Below are 20935 nucleotides of genomic sequence, written 5' to 3'. Positions count from 1 at the left end.
TCCCCAGCTCTTTGCCTTCTTTTCACTCTCCCATTTTCTATCCTTCTCGGATTTATGGGGGTGACGGACAAAAGGTTTTGGCTGATTCACAGCTCAAAATCATTAGCAATTTCCACTGCTTGCCTAGCTTTCAAAACTTTCAGGGTATCTACATGCGTTGTCACTACTGAAGGAATGGAATTTTTATACTCTTCTAAGAGAATCAATTCTCGAAGGTTCTCATATGTGGTTTCTATCTTTAATGCCTGTATCCAACGGTCAAAATTAATTAGTTTCACCCTCTCAAATTCTACATACGTCTGTTCAGAAAATCTCCATAAGTTCTGAAATCTCTGACGATAAACTTCAGGAACTAACTCATACGCAGCGAGAATAGTGTTTTTTGCCATCTCATAATCTGCAGAAGCCTCTTCATGAGCTCTGCCTATCAACCTGCTTTGCATAAACAGTGTTCAGCTTTCCTTCAGCCATTTCTTCTGTTTGGCTATTTTTTCAAAAGATATGAAAAATTCCTCTACGACCCTTCCCTCAATCTTAGGAAGGGCATGTATAAATTTAAACAGCTTTTTGCTGGGTCCTGAGCTGAATTCAGATTCTTCCTGACCCGAATTTTCCTGGTGTCAAGACTACCCCTTTGCTTTAGTTCCATCTCTCTTCATTTAAATTCCCTTTCTTCTCTTTCACTTTCTGTCTGATGTGCTCTCTCTTTCTTCCTTTCCTCTTTTTCCAATTCAAGTTTTCTTGTTGCTATTTCTTTTTCCTGTTGAAGCCTAAGTTTTTCAGTTTCTAACTGAATCTTAGACAAACCACTGCATCACTCTCTGACTTACTATCTTCTTTTTCTCTTCTAATTCTAGATATTGGGCTATTACGTCAACTATCACTGCTTTTTTGGCACCTGATTTCAATTCTACCCCAATTTTGCCCACCATTCTTTTAGTTTGTTCTTAGTTAAAGTTATCAAGTCACTGAAGGAAACATTCTCCTTTCCCAGAAACTCTGCTGCAACTGCTAATGCTGTTCTGATGGTACAGACTACCTGATTACACAATGAACCTGGTTCCTTTTATTTTTTTTCGTAATTGGTGTTAGATTTGGATCCTGACATTCGATTCACCAATTAATATGATCCCAGACGCGAGAGTAATTAATATGATGCCAGACGCAAGACCCCCATTTATATGTTATCCCAGAGACTAAATTAATATGATTTCAAATGCGAGCCTCCCAATTAATCTGATCATGGACGAGATGCACAATTTAATATGTTACAACCGAGACCAGAGCAATGCACCATCAATTCAGTCCCATCACTGCACAGGTATCTATTCTTAAAGTTTTCACACCCAACCAGAAAAACAGCCAAATTAAAAACTTGATAACCCCCAGAATAAAACAGAGCAAACCAGGTATCTTTAGACAACAACAAATTAACTATTTATTAAAAATTATATCTTAAATGCTACCATGATAAACCTATGTCTAAAGGCCATATAACTTCTTATTTTAACCTAACTCCCCCATTCGTACACATACATTCAAAAATCATGGTTAACCAGTTTTTTTTTAAATGATGTTTTAAAAGTTAAATAAGTAAGTCTTTGTGGGTTACATTCCTGATGGGTGAGGTATTCTAATGTGAAAATAATCAAATGCCCCTTGAAGTCTTCACATAGATTTGATGAAATAATCTGTTCTTGATAGGCACTCAAAACACTTCGGCTGCAGCAGGCATCAAACAGTTCTTTCAATGATGAGCACAGCAATAGGTCAACTTGAATTTTAAAACCGAGAGTCTCTCAGTCGAAACTTTACTTCAGTAATACAAACGGTCTCTTCAAAGGGTTATTTCCTCCTTCGGCAATTAACTCGGCTTGTAGCTCCTTGTCGAATTTTTGCTGAGAAAAATAGAAGCTCTTCTCTTCAGTAGCATGCTTCACTGCTGTCTGGTTCAGACTGGTTTTTGCCAGTTTTACACACAGTCAAATCGAAACATTATACCGTGTGACCTCTCTCTCCTGCTGTCTCCTGGGTAACAAGATGCAGCTGGCACACCTTGCCTCAGAAATCCATAAGCTTCTGTCCCTGTCTTAAAATGCACTGTTTTTTGACAGAATCTTAAAGGCACACAGTTTCAGACAGAACAGAAAATAAATACAATTCCGTAACAAGGGGAATTAGGAATGGACAGTAAATACTGACCTTGCCAGTGAATCCGCCAACCTGTGAATGAATAAAAATGTTAATTTTTTTGATTAGGTGTCTGTGAAACACTTTGTGAGATTTTTCTATGTTACAGTCACACTATATATTCAAGTAGGTGTTGCTAAATCATCCACTGACTGGAGTTGTAAGTCAGGACATCTACTGATTATTTTTTTCCTTGAGTTAGGTCACAAATGCGATGGTAATCCAGTGTGAGAAAAGTCATGCTTTTTCAAGTTTTTTTAAAGTTCATAAGAAATCTTCAGGTTTATTTGGAAAATAACAGCAATTCAAAAATTAATGTACCCAATGAATCATTAAACAGAGTGCCATATGTTGACAAAGGAGGGGCTAGAGTCTTTATCTTACCATTTTATTTGGCTTTTAGTCAACAGTATTAGGGCTTTATCAGTTTGACCCAAATTTTGCAATTCATCCTTCAAGAAGTAATAATTGTGTTTTAACTGGTTTGCACTTTAAAATCAGAAGGACAAGGAATCAAGAATCAAGTCGACCTAAGTCTCAGCCATGGCTCAGTGGATCCACTCTCATCTCTGAGTCAGAAGGTTGTGGGTTGAAGTCTGTGCCAGAGAGTTGAGCACAAAAATCAAGGCTGATATTTCAGTGCAGTACTTGAGGGAGTGCTGCACTGTCAGAGGTACCATATTTCATATAAGACATAAACCAAGGCCCTGTTGGTTCTCTCAGGCAGATGTAAAAGATCCCATGGCACAATTTCGAAGCAGAGCAGGGGAGTTCGCCCCCGTGTCATGCCCAATATTTATCCCTCAATCAACATCGCTAAAACAGATTACCTGGTCATGATCATGTTGCTGCAAGCTTGCTGTGTGTGAATTGGCTGCTGTGTTTCCTGCATAACAACAGTGACTACATTTCAAAAGTACTTCATTGGCAGTAAAGCACTCTGGGATGTCCTGAGGTTGTAAAAGCGCTATATAAATGCAAGTCTGTCTGAAAAATTTGGAAAATTAATTGAGCCTGCAGAAGACATGTGGTATATTACATTGAAAATACTATCACCTGTTGTAACTTCTGCTTTAACCAGCTGTCAGTTAGTTACCTTATGTATAGTGAAATCTGTGCTAACTAATACTCCCATAAAAAGACAGGTGCAAAAAAACGGACATTTATTGACAGTCCCAAATAACTTACAGGGTAGCAGATACATGCTGCACCTTGAAATCATGGCACTCACAAATTATGAACTACTGATAGTCTTCAATGCACCAAGACACCAATCACTTAAAACACAGGACACAGGTCAGTGCGACATGGCATTGGGTGAAAGAAATGTTTTATGTGGAATGGGGAGTTCTTTACCCAGCATTCTTCAATGCAGGGAAACCAGTTTATCTCTGGGATTGAATGCTTGTGTGGTTCTATCCCAAGGATAGAGTGGGTTCTCTTCCACTATGGATGCTGGGTAAAGAATTCCCCATTTGACAACAGCTAGAATGGCATAGGGCAAGACGATATCTTACTCCACCAGTATCCTAACAGCCCCTTACCCCCCCCCCCCCACCAAGCAGTTTGAACATTAGCAGCTGCAGCACATGAAGGTGGGGGTCCGGTCTGCAGGACGGTATCCCCACCCAGCACACTATGGCTTTGTCATAACAATTAAGGTCCATCAAAATAGGTATAACTGTACTACAAAATAACCCATTGACTTGATTAACCTTTTATATTGGTCAGTAATACAAATGAAATTATTAAATAACTACAGTATTTGTCCTAGAGTGAATATTTAAAAAATTCGCAGGTATATGGATAAATAGTAATTGTCGATTTTGACCAAGAGTGTGAATAAAAAAAGTTATATTGTTAGTCATGTTTTTACAGGCAGTTGAAAACTTTATTTGGGTTGCAGGTAGCATAACACCGACTGTAGAGCTGAATGGTCTTGCGATGAAGAGGGGAGAACCTGCTATTTATAGACCATTAGAGCCAAAGCCAATGCCCAACTACAGAGCTAACTATAACTTTAAGGGCATGTACAATCAAAGGTTAGTCTTGCAAGCTTTTTACTTATTACTGAATTAATTGTTCATTAAAATGCTTATTTGCAGATAAATTATATTTTATTCATTTGTTATAGGAATAAATAAGATACAATTCATGCATGATTTAGGGAATGTTTCAAAAAGCTTCCTTCAAAATCTATAATGTAAATCTTGCCTCAATCTTTTGCTGCTCAACCACATAAGAAAAACATACTTTAGTTATGGTTTGTATCTGTGAGTATTGTTCTGCTCCAAAATAGTTTTTTTTTAAACATTTGCAATTTTATGACTGGTGTCTCACATTTCTTTAAGAACCTGCTGGGGAAAAAGTCACAACAAAAGGCAATTGGAAGCATCTAAATTAAACATTTGTTTTTAGACTAGAAAAGTACATTTTTGAAAAAGTATTTTATGGAACGTTGAGGGTTCTGGATTGACTGACAACCTATAACTCGTTTCCTTGTTTAAATTACAGGACACCTAAATAAAAAATGAGAGTTCATAACAGTTACATGTAAATACTGGAAGAGAAATTCTTCTTGTGGCTGACTGCATGACATTTTCTGGCACCTATATCTGTTTAAGTACATCGTCTCATCCTGTCACATGGTCTCACCTTTCTGGGTTATCGGGGGTAGGCAGGAATGTGGAGTTGAGATTACAATCAGATCAGTTATGATCTTGTTGAATGCCTGAGCAGGCTCGAGGGGCCGAGTGGCCTACTCTAGCTTTTAATTTGTATATTCGTATGTGTCCACTATAACATTCCCTAGAATTTATTTCCTCACTTCTGTACTCATGTGCTGCTACATGGTTGAGAACTTTATATCTGTCATTACAGTAGTGTCATTTCCTCTGGCTCTAAGGTTTAGTTAATAAACTTTAATTGATAACTTTGTTTCAACATCAAGTCAAATCTACATTATCTCCAAAATCTTTATGAACACTTTTCTTTCAGTGAAAATTCATGTGATGTCACTGTTGTTTCTCAGTGACTCTTGCAATCTGTAAATTTTGCTATGCATTCCAGGAACAGTCCAAGATCAAGTGAATCATTATGTTGAAATAGCTTATTAAGATCAGCATCTTCAGCATCGTTCTGTTCTACCAGGTTATTTGAAATCACAAACCACCTAGCCCCTCTTTCTCCCACTCCATCCCCAGTAAAGCACTGTTGGATCCTTTTGCCATGATTAATAAACTATTTAAGTGCAAGTTGTTACGACCAGGTGAGAAATGTGCCTAGAGGTCCTTTGCTGTCTTTACCTGGTCTTATTGTAACAGGGTTTTATTATTAAACACACTGTTTTGAGCTCCCCCTTTTTTGTGAATCCTTGTTCACAACTTTCCAATTATAAGGCAAAGAAACCAACACACCAGGTTTTCTAAGGTTTAAAGGAGAAAAGTGAAGTTTATTAAAACTTAAACTCTAATACGGTTCATACCTATGGATATACGACGCGCCCACGCTAGCATGCACACGCGATATACACATGCGGATAGGTACAGAAAAGAGATGAGGAAAATATAGTAGAGAGGTGTTTGAGGCAATATCAGAAGAGTTTCTTGTTTACTGTACTTTGAGCTCACTTGATTGTAGGTAGTCTTGCTGTTCATGGGGCCCAGTGCTCTTCTTGAACCTTGTTCACGTAGGAGACTTTTCTCTCTTTGAGGTTCACGTGTTTTCACAAGATTTCCGTGTGAGCGAGATGCGAGCAGACAGGAGAGAGGTCTTCTCAAACCAGGAGCCAGGAGCTTTCTGAGTTCAAATCCTCTGTTGGAAGTTCAAATTCAAAACCGCTAACAGTCAGTCATGTGACCAAAACTGGTCTGACCACTTCTTCTGTGCATTAGGGAAGCAACGACTGGGTCCCCATTGTTCCAACTCTGTCTGTTACTATTCAAATGTCTTTCCAGTCAGGGGCTGGCAATTTTAAGTTTTAGCGTTCATGTGGCGAAATAATGTGTGCTTCAGTCTTGGCAGGTGGAGGGTTTGCCTGATAAAGTCATTGTGCAGCCTGTGAAAACTGGACAGGTGGATTACTTTTTGAGCCAGAATAGAAGACTTTGCTTGAGGGATTCAAATGATTTAGATAGTCAGACAGCAGATATTCAAAAAATTGCCTCAACTCTACCTCCACTGCCTCTGTGACTTCTATCCTTCACACACCAATACCTGCTGCTGAAAATTCCAGTCCAAAATCTTATTACATGATAATAAGATGTCATCGCATCAGACACTTGAGTGAACCACAAGATTTTTTCCAATATTTCAGCAAAGCAACTTTTCTTGGGATTACGCAAAACAATTTGAACACAAATTGTAAAGTTGGCCTTTCCTTTCTAAATTTCTGAAAACATCCTGCAAAAGCTTCTTGCATTTTCAGAATCACATATTTTAGGTTGCCCTTGTCAGGTAGACCATTTACCTGTTCTTTGAATTGGCGAGAGAGCCATGTTTCCCTTATCTTGTAGTTTTCCGTTGAGGTTATATAAATGTGCTGTGATGTCTGTCATGAAGTAAAATTTCAGCAGCTGCTGTGTATCTGTTAACTCTGCATTGTCGCAGCTTTTTCTCGCAAGAACACCTTCATTTCTTCCAAACAGGTTGAAAAACGTGCAAGAACTGTCCCCCGGGAAGCCAACTACCTTGTTGTGCAAAAGAAAGTCCACATATTGTCTGTGGACCTCTTCAAGATGTTCACAGAACTGCCAGTGGTTTAATCACTTTTCCATTATTTTGTTAACTATCTTTTTAACCATGAACATCACTTCCATGAACTCAGGAGGAAACGTTTGGGAGCAGAGTTATTCTTGGTGAATTATGCAATTGTGATGACCAGGTGAGAAAGATGTCTAGGGGGCCCTTTCAGCCTTCACCTGCTCTTACTGTAACAGGGTTTTATTTTTAACACATTGTGTTTTGAGCTCCCCCTTGGCGAATTCTTATTCACCACTTTCTGATAATCAGACAAAGAAATGAGCACAAACAGGCTTTCTTAGGTTTAAAGAAGAAAAGTGAAATTTATTAAAACTTAAACTCTAATTCGGTTAATGCCTACGGATACACGCCGCACCCCAGGCTAGCATGCATACACGACATGCACATGCAAATAGAGACAAAAAAGAGTAGAAGAAAAATAAAGTGGAGCGGTTTGAGGCAATATCTGAAGAGTTTCTTGTTGCTGTTCTTCAAGCTCACTGCAGAGTCCTTTTGTCGGTAGGTCTTGATTTTGTAGGTAATTCTTGCTTTTCGTTGGGGCCCAGTATTCTTCTTAAACCTTGTTCACTGTTGGAGACTTTTCTCTCTTGGGGTTCTTGTATCTTCAATGGATTCCAAAGTTGGTGAGAATGAGATGAGAGCAGACAGGAGAGAGATGTTCTCAATCCAGGAGCCATGAGCATTCTGCCAGTTCAAAACTCTGTGGCAAGTTCAAATTCACAAAATACAGGTGGCCTAGCAGGTTAGTCATGTGACTAGCTGGTGTGACCATGTCTGTTTGTGTATTTGGCCATCTTAGCAGTCAAGCTGGAATGCCAGCTCCTCCACCTTCAACGTCTGGTAATCAAAAGTCCATTGTGGATTGAATGTGTCAGGGAATGATCTTTTGTCCCTTATAAGCACTGTCTGTAAATATGCAAATGTATTTCCAGTCAAGGGTCTTTTTTTTAAAGCAAGTTCTTTCTTTACTCCAGTAACAGTTTAAAATCATGTTCATCTGGCGATGTTAATATGCCTCATTTTTGGCAGGAGAGGCCCTGCATGACACAATGAAATATCACATTGTGATCCAACATTTTCTGCAACAGAGCAACAAAACCCTTCTTTCTCCCTCTCATACTCATGCCTCATCAGCATTCCTTTCATCTTTAGGCAATGAATAATAGCTGAGAAAATATCTTCTCCCTTTGTTTGACTTGATGCCCCTTAAAAAAACAATTTGAGCTCCTCTTGAGGTCCCTTGGAATTCAAATACCTGCAGAGAAGAGCAATCTGTGCAATAACATCAACATCACACGATTCATCACAAGCAGTAGAGAAGCTGGAGCTGAATCTGCAGCCTCGATCTGCTGGCTGCTGATATCTGGCCATTTTCATTATTCTGTCCCTCATGGCCCTCACAGATAAAGACATTTTTTGATTAATTTTGTTTTTTGTTTTTAAAATAATGTACAGCTGTTCTGAGACTTTGCTAAAGCACTTTTACATATTCACCATCTGTGAATGGCTTTCTCTTTTCACAATATCTTGAGCTGCCACCAAATTAATAGTAGTTGAGTTACCTGATGATTTTACCTACATAGCAAATATGTTCCTAGATTCCTTTGCTTTATTCTTCAGCTTCTCTACCGCTTTCTTTCGGGCAACACCAGCTGGTTAATTTTCGGTTACTGCACTGTGCTTGTTAGTGAAATGCTTCTCAAGATTTGATTTCTTCTTGTTGGTGAATTTCTCATTGCAAGTTAGACACACAGGGAGGCCAGCCAAATTTGGGATGAATGTGAATGAAGCAGTCCATTCATCTTGAAATTATCAATTTTCGTCTTCTTCGCAGCCATTTCCAAAGCAGCCTCAAAACAAGGACCAGAGTTAGTTTGTTCCTTCAGTACTTTATCTGCCTGAGCATGTAATCTAAAGGCCGGCTCGGGTCTGCAAATGAAACCTGACCCGAGCCCAATAGAACCACATCCTGGCCCGAGTCCTTTCATTTTTTTCCCGCGCCCGACCCAACCCGACCCGATCCGACCATCAGTTAACCTACCTTCTGTTTTTCACTTCGTTGCTTATCTGCACAAGCTTAAAATAGCTGTAACAAAACCGCTTTTCAAGTCCAAAACGTATATTAACAGTGATGCCACTTACTGGAGGTGATGCTAGACTGTGTCCGACCTGGCCTGACCCGACCCGAGCCCGAATGCCAGACCCGGAAGTGCGACCCGACCCGACCCGAGCCTGACACATGTCATCTAGCCCCGTCACGTTCGGGTCGGGTAGCCGGCCTTTAATGTAATGCATGTGCTCACCAACACAGCCTCAATTCCAGGGCAAGAGTGAGTGCACTCTTTTAGTAATTAATGTGCCTGCCTGCACTTGCTCACCAGCACAGCATCAAGACCATCAAGAGCACTTCTCTTAAAATCGTCCAATCAGTGCCCTACTTGTTGTACATCCACTCACTATCAGGTTCCAAATATAGTGACCAATCAGAATGCTCCATTTTGGTTGAGTTTCTCGAACAGACCATCCAGAGCCAGAGTGAGTGCAATGTTTTATTGATTAATGTGCCTGCCGGTGTGCGGCCCACCTAATTGAATGGCGCGTGATAGTGGAGGATGCCATTTTTCCTGGTGAAGCATTCGACAGAGAACATTTTTTAGATAGCTGCTGTTTGTTTATGTTTCTGCATTGGGGAGCAATTCTCTGAAAACTCATTGCAGTCAATGTTTGAAAGATACGTTCGTTCGGGAGCCGCTCGGAGCCACACATGGGATCCCAGGGAGCTGCATGCAGCTGCAGATCTGCAGGTTGCCAACCCCTATTCTGGATGGTAGAGGTCACAGGTTTGGAAGGTGCTGGCAAAGGAGTCTTGGTGAGTTGCTGCAGTGCATCTTGTAGATGGTATACACTGCTGCCACTGTGCGCCAGTGGTGGTGGTCATGAATGTTGAAGGTGGTGGATGGGGTGCCAGTCAAGTGGGCTGCTTTGTCCTGGATAGTATTAATCTTCTTGAGTGTTGTTGGAGCTGCACTCATCCAGGCAAGTGGAGCGTATTCCATCAACTCCTGACTTGTGCCTTGTAGATGGTGGCAGGTATTGGGGAGTCTGGAGGTGAGTCACTTGCTGCATAATTCCCAGCCCCTGACTTGCTCTTGTAGTTACAGCATTTATGTGGCTGGTCCAGTTCAGTTTCTGGTCAATAGTAACCCCCAGGATGTTGATGTTGGGGAATTCAGCGATGGTAATGCCATTGAATGTAGAGGGGAGATGGTCATATTCTCTCTTGTTGGAGATGGTTGTTGCTTGGCACATGTGTGGAGTGAATGTTAGTTGCCACTTATCAGCCCAAGTCTGAATGTTGTCCAGGTTTTGCTGCATGTGGAAACGGGCTGCTTCATTCTCTGAGGAGTTACGAATGTTACTGAACATTGTGAATCATCAGCGAACATCCCCACTTCTGACCTTATGATGGAGGGAAAGTCATTGATGAAGCAGCTGAAGATTATTGGGCCTAGGACACTACCCTGAGCAACTCCTGCAGTAATGTCCTGGGGCTGAGATAGTTGGCCTCCAACAACCACCACCATCTTCCTTTGTGCTGGGTATGACTCCAACCATTGGAAAGTTTCCCCTCTAAATCTCATTGACTCCAGTTTTGCGAGGGCTCCTTGATGCCACACTTAGTCAAATGCAGCCTTCATGTCTTGGGGCAGTCACTCTTACCTCACCTCTGGAGTTCAGCTCTTTTGTCCACATTTGGTCCAAGGCTGTAATGAGGTTTGGAGCCGACTGGCCCTGGTGAAATACCAACTGAGCATCAGTGAGCAGGTTATTGCTGAGTGAGTGCCGCTTGATACCACTGTCAATGATGCCTTCCATCACTTGGCTGATGATTACGAGTAAACTGATCGGGTGGTAATTGGCCAGATTGGATTTGTCCTGCTTTTTGTGGACAGGAAATACCTGAGCAATTTTCCACATAGTCGAGTAAATACTAGTATTGTAGCTGTACTGGAATAGCTCGGCTAGGGGTGAAGCTAGGTCTGGAGCACAAGTCTTCAGTCTTACAGCCGGGATGTTGTCAGGGCCCATTGGCTTTGCTATATCTAGTGCCTTCAGCTGTTTGTTGATATCACGTCGAGTGAATTTAATTGGCTGAAGACTGGCATCTTTGATGGTGGGGACTTCGGAGGATGCCGAGATGGATCATCCACTCGGCACGTCTGGCTGAATGTGGTTACAAATGCGTCAGCCTTGTCTTTTGCACTGATGCGCTGGGCTCCCCATCATTGAAGATGGGGATGTTTTGTGGAGCTTCTTCCTCCCGTTAGTTGTTTAATTGTCCACCACCATTCACGACTGGATGTGGCAGGACTGCAGAGCTTTGATCTGCTCTGTTGGTTGTGGGATCGCTTTGGTCTGTCTGTCGCATGCTGCTTGCGCTGCTTAGCATGCATGTAGTCCTGTGTTGCAGTTTCACCAGGTTGACACCTCATTTTTAGGTGCGCCTGATGCAGCTCCTGGGTTGCCCTCCTGCATTCCTCATTGAACCAGGTTTGATCCTTTGGCTTGATGGTAATGGTAGAGTGAGGGATATGCTCAACCATGAGATTACAGATTGAGGTTGAATGCAATTCTGCTGCAGCTGATGGCCCACAGCGCCTCATGGATGATCAGTTTGAGCTGCTAGATCTGTTCTGAATCTATTCCATTTCATACGGTGGTAGTGCCACACAACACGATGGAGGGTCTCCTCCGTGTGAAGATAGAACTTCACTAATAAAGGGAAATATCCCCTATGCCTTCGTAACTTGTCTAGCTCTCTTGCTACCTTCACGGATCTGTGGGCATGCACGCCAAGGTCCCTCTGTTCCTCTACACTTCTCAGTACCATACCATTTATTGTCTATTCCCTTGCTTGTTTGTCCTTCCCAAATGCATTACCTCAAACTTCTTCAGATTGAATTACATTTTTGACTTTTTTGTCCACTTGACCAGTCTATTGATATCTTCCTGCAATCTACAGTTATCTTACTCCCTATCAACCAAGCCGCCAATTTTTGTATCATCTGCAAACTTCTTAATCATGCCCCCTGCATTTAAGTCTAAGTTTCTAATATATAACAGAAAAAGTAACGGACCAAGTACTGAACCCAGGAAATAGCTCACTACTCCAAGATCACTATAGATGAGCACTTGAAATACCATAGCATACAAGGCTACGGGCCAAGTGCTGGAAAATGGGATTAGAATAGGTAGGTGCTTGATGGCTGGCACAGACATGATGGGCCGAAGGGCCTGTTTCTGTGCTGTATGACTCTATGACTCTCAATGACTCTATCATCCTGGAGTGCAAAGATAACTTTTTTTTCGTTCTCCACTACCAACTATCTTTTTAAACCTCTCCTCCATGGCCCCTCCACCTAGCCCTGACCACAGGTCTTTCTCTAGCTTCTAGCCAATCTTCCCTCATGCTTTCTTCGAGCTTTCCTCGTCCATGAGACTCACCTCCTGCTTGCTTAAATCCATGCCCAATAAGGTACTGACCATCCAGCTTTTCTTGTCCTCTAAACTTGCTGGCTTTGTAAATAGTTCTCTCTCTTCAGGTCCTGTCCCCCACACTTTCAAAACTGCCATCATCACCTCATCCTCAAAAAAACCCAGCAAACTCTTCTCCCATCTTGAATCTACCTTTCTTCTCAAGTTCTTGCACATGTTGTCTCCCAAATCCATGCTCATCTTTCCTGCAACATTTTTGCATCTCTCCAATCAGGTATCAACCCCAACCATGGAACTAAAATGGCACTAACCAAAGTCCGAAATAATATCCTCTGTGACTGTGATCATAGTGCATTATCCCTCTTTGTAATCCTTGGCCTTTCTGCAGCATCTGACAGTCAGCCACTCCATTCATCTCCAATGCTCTGCCCTTGAGCAAATGACATCGACTTTACAATACCAAGTATAAGTTTGTTAAATGGTTCATGCTATAAACTATTCGGGAGTGATATCCCACATATCTTGTCATTTTCTAGTAAACTACTAGTTAGCAATTAAATAGGTTCTTGAGCAAATTGCAGCCAAGATTGTTTGACCCAATGGCTTTGTACAATTTTTAAATTTCTCATCTTAAAAGTGTTATGTGCAGACTTTCATTTTAATGCAGATTATTAGAGAACTGCACTGGTGGTGGCACTGATATTTTTTGCTTGGTATTTAGATAGGACTATTAGACTTCATCTATTATGTTTAAAAAGAAAGACTTCAATTTACATAGTGCCTTTTATGAACACAGGAAGTCCCAAAGCACTTTTCAGCCAATGAAGTACTTTTGAACTGTAGTCCCTGTTGTAATGTAGGAAATGTGGTAGCCAATTTTCTCACAGCAAGCTCCCACAAACAGCAATGTGATAATGACCAGACAATCTGTTTTAGTGATGTTGATTGAGGGATAAATATTAGTCCGGACACCTGGGATAACTCCCCTGTTCTTTGAAATAGTGTCATGGGATCTTCTGCATCCACCCGAGAGGGCAGACAGTGCTCGATTTAACATTTCATCCGAAAGGTGGCACTTCCAACAGTGTAACACTCCCTCACTACTGCGCTGGAGTTTCCTTTGATATTTGTGCTCAGGTCATGGAGTGGGACTTGAACCCACAACTTTCTGACTCAGAGATGAAAGTGCTACCAGCACGGCTGACGCTGACATTTTATTTAACATTTCTGAAGAAATTATAGTGCCGAAGTTTTATTCATCACCTTCTCATTCTTCTTTTGAAAGACAGTATTTCTCTCTATCTTCCTGGATAAACCCAGAAGTATTTTCCAAATTAGGTACCTCTTTACGATGGAAACAAACCCCTAAACAGAGATTAGTGAATTGGGTGGTAGAATGCCGAATTATAGTTCAAGCTATGTGACTTCTTTTACCAAATTGTGGATGCCTATTCATTGGCTTTCAAAACCAGGTAGCATCTTGCCATGACTATGATTCCCCCTACTAGCACTTCACAACCTTCTGGACTCAGCATCTAGTTCAGCAGTTTCAGATCGTAACCACTGCTCCATTTTTTTGGACACAAGTGCTGATCATGATTCTGCTGTTGTCATTTCCCACTCCTCTGGACCCATCTTTTGCTTCTTGACTTGACCCATCACCACCCTCATTTTTCCTTGCACCATCATCCTTTTTGTCATTTAATCACTCCTGCCTTCCACCCTGTTGCAGACCTTTCCTTTTGTTCTTTCCTCCCCTCCCCTCTTTGTCTGCCTCTGTACTTGCTTAAAACCTGTTGCATCTGTAACATCTTTCAGTTGTGATGAAAGGCCACCAACTTGAAATGTTAACTGTTTATCTCTCCACAGAAGCTGCCTGACCTGCTGAGTATTTGCAGCATTTTCTGTTTATGCTTTTAATGACTTTTGGCTATCAGCTCTATTATCTGTCTGCCCTAGTTCTGGTAGACAGCACTAAGATGTTCAGATATTACACCTCCTTGTGTATTGAGAATGCCTTAGAAAAAAAAAACAGTTGTTTGTCACTGGGTCAAAATCCTGGAAGCTTGAGGGAAGTAAACCTACGGGCATTGAGCGGGTGAGTGGAACTGACTAGATTGCTCCGTGGAGAGCCGGCATGGACTTGATGAGCCGAATGGCCGCCTTCTGTGTCCTGAATTACCCTATGACTCTAAGAATCAATTTGTCCTAACACCTAACATGATGGAGAAAGTGAAACAGTGGGGGTATTTTAAACCCTATTGATAAACAGGCGAGGGTTAGAGATTCAGGGGGTGGGGTGGTTAAATTGTAGTGTGGAGGGATCTGCAAATAGACAACAGAGAGGGGAGCAACAGAAAGGTCAAGTTTGAGGAGGTGAGACCCACGTAACAGTGTGTGCAGACAGAGGCCGAGCTTCCTTGGCCTCTTGGAGGAACAGTATTTCCAAAGATTGAGATTGTCACATCAGGTGATCGCAGACATCTGCAGCTTTCTAGCAGAAGACCTGCTACCTACTGGACCTAGTGGCCATGCATTACCAGTGTCTGTGAGAGTCACTACCGGTCACAACTTTTTTGTCTCTGGTTGGGAAATTGGATGGCCACTTGAAGGAAATAGAGTTGCAGGGCTACAGGGATTGAGCGGGGGAGTGGAACTGACTAGATAGCTCTGTCAAGAGCTGTCATGGACTCAGTTGACCGAATGGCCTCCTTCTGTGCCATCAATGACTCGATGGCACTATGATTCCTTGCAGGGCACTACCGGAGCCACATCAAGAGCGTGTTCCAGTCAGCTGCATGGGTGTACCAGTCAGCTGCACATACATGCATATGATGGGTGACTTACAGATTATTCGTCAAGGCTGGGAGGTATGTAAACCTCCCCTGTGATGGCAATAGCCAGAATAAGCAGGGATTCAAATTTGCATCTCTGGCTGGATTCCCACAGAAACATTGTACCATCGATTACACACACGACAATCTAAGCACCAACAGATCAACCAGGATCATTCATCAACCACAAGGGATTTCATTCCATCAATGTCAGCCGGTGTGTAAACACAAGAAAAGACACATGCAGGGAGCTTCCATACTGCGTAGTGCAACATCCTAGACCTGTTTGTACCTGGCACCACCTTCAAAACTGGAGGATGACACCTTTGAAGAACCCTGCCAATGAAGCTCAAGAGCTATATAACAACAGCTATATCATAACCAGATGTGTCATCGAGCAATCCATTGGCATGCTCAAGATGTGCTCAGTACATGGATTGGTCTGGAGGTTCCATTCAGTACTCGCCAGTGGGGATCTCTAAATTAGTTGTTGTGTGCTGTGTTCTGCACAATATAGCGCAGCAGTGAGGACTAGAGGTCGAGGAAGAACAAGCCACTCAGCATTCTTCATCTGATGAAGATACCTATGGAGAGGGGTAGGAGGACAAGAAGGAGAAAGATGTAGATGGGGCATCCAACGCCAGACCAACCACTTTATTACTGCTCAGGATGCCAGGGATCCCTAAGTAGCTCGAAGGTTCAGTTAGTCACTCAGACGGGACCAAAATAATTATCACATCCCCTGCCCCCACTCTCAATGACATAAAGCAGTCCTGTAACCAACCATCCATCCATTGCACATGTACCAATTGGTCTAGGTGAATTCATCACCAAGCAACTGAAAACCCGAGTTGCTATTCGGCAGGCAAGAAGAGTGAAAATGGAAAAATGGTGCAAATGAATAAATTTTATGTCAATAAAAAAAAAATGAAACTGAATTACACAACACTTTCAAAAACACCCCTTTGTATACCCTTGATGAACTGCACAGCTTTTCTTTTCCTTTTCCTACTGTTGCTACGTGGCACAACCCTGTCAGCAGTGGTAGAGGTAGGCTGCTCTGATCCCTGCTCTGACTGACGACAGCTGAGTGTTGGAACCTGTGAGAACACTGCCATAGGCTGCTCTACCTGCATTGGTGCAGGAGACTCGGCCATCTGGAGAGGTGGAAGCATATCAGGTACTGCTTGAGGGGGCAACGTGTGAGATATGGGAACACTTTCTGTGGAGATACCAATTCCATGTCCCCTTTCACCATCATCCCTCTCCTGGGCCAATGACACATCACTACTACCTCTCTGCAGGGGAGCAACTTGGAGCATATCTGTAACACTTTGTAAGGCCATGACTAAGGTATTTGTCATCCTGTTTAAGGTGGCAGGAATGTTGACATCCATAGTTTGCATAGCCATGATCAAGGCCTGCAGGAACTGATTAGAGTGCTGCGATTGAAGTTCCATGGAGGAAGCCACTCCATCCATGGAAGACATCTTTGCAATGGCCTGTGACATCAATCCAGAAATGCTTGAGATGGATGTCTCCGTCATCTGTGCTATTGGGGACAGTGTGCATGGCTGGACCGCTAGTATCTCGCACATTTGTTGATGACCTACTATAATTTTTTTTTCATTGATGGCCTTAGTAGTTCAGCATTATGTCCAGCTGAGCAAAGCTTGGGACCAAGTGCGTTCTGCAGCACAGAATCTCCACAGCTGTCCCTGCCGCCATTCCCTGCTCGTGCTCACTTGTGAACTGTGAGTCACAATCCCACCTAATTCTCGAACAGGAGCCACCAAAGTGCTCTTCTCTGAGCTGGTGTCTGATAAGCATGTGTCCTGTGATGGTGCACCCGCAGAAGGAATCCACTCCTGCTGTAGCATTATTGATTTATTTCCATGCTAAGTGGAGTTTCTATGGGTGTTTTCTCAATTCATTATCATGACGTAGCCGCATGCAAGTTTTAAACTAGTACCCTATAGTTCATTCCTTAGCCATTGGTAAGGTAACTAACAGCCTCATCTACAGTTTACGTTATGAATCTAACCATTTTTCATAATTGAAAAAGCAGCTAGTTCCGAAAAAGGTTTAAGATGTATTTGTGAAATAGGTTGGCTATATCCGGTACAAAATTTCTAGGAGCATAATTTGTGTTCTGCTGTATTATCCTCATGTCTCCATTTTATGAAAACCAACAACTTTCCCTTAATTACTGCTAAATAGTTCCATCCCTGAATGAAACTTTCCCACTGTTATAATTTCCTTAACTGCTTCCTGAGCATGCTGTCACTTGCATGTGATCTTTCAAAGATATCCTTTTTCCTTTTGTGCATTAGCAAGATACAAATTTATCAATAACTGTGCATTGAGATATACCTTCCCTTTATGACATCACAAATTAATCTTCAGCAATGTTTATTTATTTTTTAATTTTATTTAGAGATACAGCACTGAAACAGGCCCTTCGGCCCACCGAGTCTGTGCCGACCAACAACCACACATTTATACTAACCCTGCAGTAATCCCATATTCCCTACCACCTACCTACACTAGGGGCAATTTACAATGGCCAATTTACCTATCAACCCGCAAGTCTTTGGCTGTGGGAGGAAACCGGAGCACCCGGCGAAAATCCACGCGGTCACAGGGAGAACTTGCAAACTCCGCACAGGCAGTACCCAGAATTGAACCCGGGTCCCTGAAGCTGTGAGGCTGCAGTGCTAACCACTGCGCCACTGTGCCGCCCCTAAAGCCAGTCTCTTTTTCAAAACACAGTCCCTATGACTAAATTCCAAAAGGTACTATTAGGATGTTTAGTTCTTCCATTAAATTCTAGATTTTTCTGTAATTTCTACCTTCTTGCCTTCAGAACTGTGCATTACATTAGTTGTCTACTCCAGAGGTTCATGCTTTTACATCTTTACTTCAGTCACACTTATGCCATGTTACCGGTGTAATGTAAACATTATTTTTATTTGTGTGAAATTTACTTGTGTGTTTATGCTGTAATTATTTTGACTTTAGTTCTTCTTCCCCATTATCTTACCCATTTCCTTTCCAATGCTTCCAGTATTTTGGGGGTTTTGTTCATATCCCCAACAATATATTTACCACATTATAATCATTCTCCTCCACTTTTAGCTTACTCATTACTCTCTTCAATTGAGATATCTAGAGACTTAACCAGGTTACATAAGGGCACTGACTCATTGGCATGGTGTGATACTGGTCAACTGTACCAACCAGCTTGGGTTCCTATTTAGGATTGTTGTCCATTGAGCCTGTTGAAAAACGTGTGCACAAATGTCAGATGAGGACAGGTTTGATCTCCTTGAATAAATAGACAATGGATCTTCATTGTTTACATCCACATGAAGAACAAAGCTGAGGTACTGGGGACTGTTGGTATATATGTAAATAAGTTGCAGCTTTGCATGAGAGGAATGAAAACGTGGTCTCTTCAGACTACTAGCAAAGATCGGTTGTTCACCAAAGCTACTAAGCATCATCACCTCGTTCCATGACAATATGAAAGGCACAATTCAGCATAACAGTGCCTCATTAGACTTCTTTCCCATCCTGAGTGGTGTGAAACAGGGCTGTGTTCTCACACCCACACTGTTTGGGATCTTCTTTTCACTGCTGCTCTCTCACGCGTTTAAGTCTTCAGAAGAAGGAATTTTTCTCCACACAAGATGAGATGGCAGGTTGTTCAACCTTGCCCTTCTTAAAGCGAAGACCAAAGTACGGAAAGTCCTCATCAGGGAACTCCTCTTTGCTGACGATGCTGCATTAACATCCCACACAGAAGAGTGTCTGCAGAGACTCATCAACAGGCTTGCAGCAGCCTGCAACGAATTTGGTCGAACCATCAGTTTCAAGAAAACAAACATCATGGGACAGGACATCAGAAATGCTCCATCCATCAATATCGGCGGCCACACTCTGGAAGTGGTTCAAGAGTTCACCTGCCTGGGCTCAACCATCACCAGCAACCTGTCTCTTGATGCAGAAATCAACAAGCACATGGGAAAGGCGTCTGCAGCTATGTCCAGACTGGCCAAGAGGGTGTGGGAAAATGGCACACTGACACGGAACACAAAAGTCCGAGTGTTCAAGCCTGTGTCCTCAATACCTTGCTCGACGCCAACGAAGCCTGGACAGTGTATGTCAGCAAAGAGCGACATCTCAACACATTCCATCTTCGCTGTCTCTGGAGGATCCTTGGCATCAGGTGGCAGGACTGTATCTCCAACGCGGAAAACCTCGAGGTGGCCAACATCTCCAGCATGTACACCCTACTGAGCCAGTGGCGCTTGAGATGGCTTGGCCATGTGAGCCGCATGGAAGATGGCAGGATCCCCAGGGACGTATTGTACAGCGAGCTTGTCACTGGTATCAGACCCACCGGCCATCCTTGTCTCCGCTTTAAAGACGTTTGCAAATGTGACATGAAGTCTTGCAACATTGACCACAAGTCTTGGGAGCCAGTTGCCAGCGATCGCCAGAGCTGGCGGACAGCTATAAAGACGGGGCTGAAGAGAGGCGAGTTGAAGAGACTCAGCAGTTGGCAGGAAAAGAGACAGCAGTGTAAGGAGAGAGCCAACTGTGTATCAGCCCCGACAACCAACTTTACCTGCAGCGCCTGTGGAAGAATCTGTCACTCTAGAATTGGTCTTTATAGCCACTCCAGGCGCTGCTCCACAAACCACTGACCACCTCCAGGCGCTTACCCATTGTCTCTCAAGACAGAGAGGCCAAAAAGGAAAAGGAAAGGAAGTTGCAGCTTTGCATGAGAGGAATGGAAATGGAGCATATATTGCGGGAGGTGGGGAGGGAGGCTGTGAGATTGACGATTTTGAGTAATTTCCCCTATTATACAGTTACATTAGGTGCTTCACCCTCAATAGCCTGATACTACTCGGAAATGAAATACTGGTACAGAAGTGCTTTTGAGAAACATAGTTTTTTTTGAGAAAGCAACTGAAGAAATAGCCATTAAACATTTTTTTAAAAACACTCAGCCGCCATTTCAGTGGATAATGTGAATCTGTCGACACCTTGACAGGATAAATTTGTATAATCTGAATAGAAAGCAGATATACAGGCTTTGATATTTCAGGGGAGGGTATGTGGGAAGCTGAAAACAGGTGAAGAACGCAGCAAGGCCGGGGATGTGGCGTTCCTGCCGAATTTAATGGCAGAGCCACATTATCATTCCCAGGAGGGAAAACCAGTGGCAGGACGCCGCAGCCGGGGACCTATAGGAAGGATCCCTGGTTATTGGGAGAGGAAAGATCAGCAATCTGAGACTGGGGTGGGGGAAGATCAAAGGTTTCCTTCAGGCAGTAATTGCAGCCGAAAGGCGAAGGTGATGGACTAGCAATCCATTGGTGTCTCCCAGTGTAGGTTCGAATTGTGTTGACTGCTGGCTTCATCTTTCCCTTTAGGGTGTGTTACGACCGACTGCTCCAGTCAAAGTTCCCAATCAAAATATACAATTCTGATTGTGGTGGGAGAAACGCACTCTTAATTCAATCCCGTTCCTGCAAAGATTGTCTAACATATCAATTTAAACTTTCCAAATTAAAGAAAGACCCAGCCAAATTGTACCCTCTACTAACCCCCGAGTGAAGCTAACCACACCAGTTGTCTTT

At 42.6% G+C, this 20935-nt stretch overlaps 1 protein-coding gene across 8 annotated transcripts in view; it reads left to right on the top strand.

Moving 5' to 3' along the window:
• Positions 1 to 20935, top strand: part of stau2 (staufen double-stranded RNA binding protein 2) — a 545941-nt gene that overhangs the window by 146314 nt on the left and 378692 nt on the right. For all 8 annotated transcript variants that reach the window (XM_068032038.1, XM_068032036.1, XM_068032040.1 and 5 more), the window contains one exon: positions 4097 to 4232. In XM_068032038.1, coding sequence (XP_067888139.1) covers positions 4097 to 4232 — 136 coding nt within the window. The remainder of the gene's footprint in view (positions 1 to 4096; positions 4233 to 20935) is intronic.

The sequence above is a fragment of the Heterodontus francisci genome, chromosome 5, assembly GCF_036365525.1.
Source record: "Heterodontus francisci isolate sHetFra1 chromosome 5, sHetFra1.hap1, whole genome shotgun sequence".
Classification (NCBI taxonomy): Eukaryota; Metazoa; Chordata; class Chondrichthyes; order Heterodontiformes; family Heterodontidae; genus Heterodontus; species Heterodontus francisci.
This window is presented reverse-complemented; position numbering and strand designations above follow the sequence as displayed.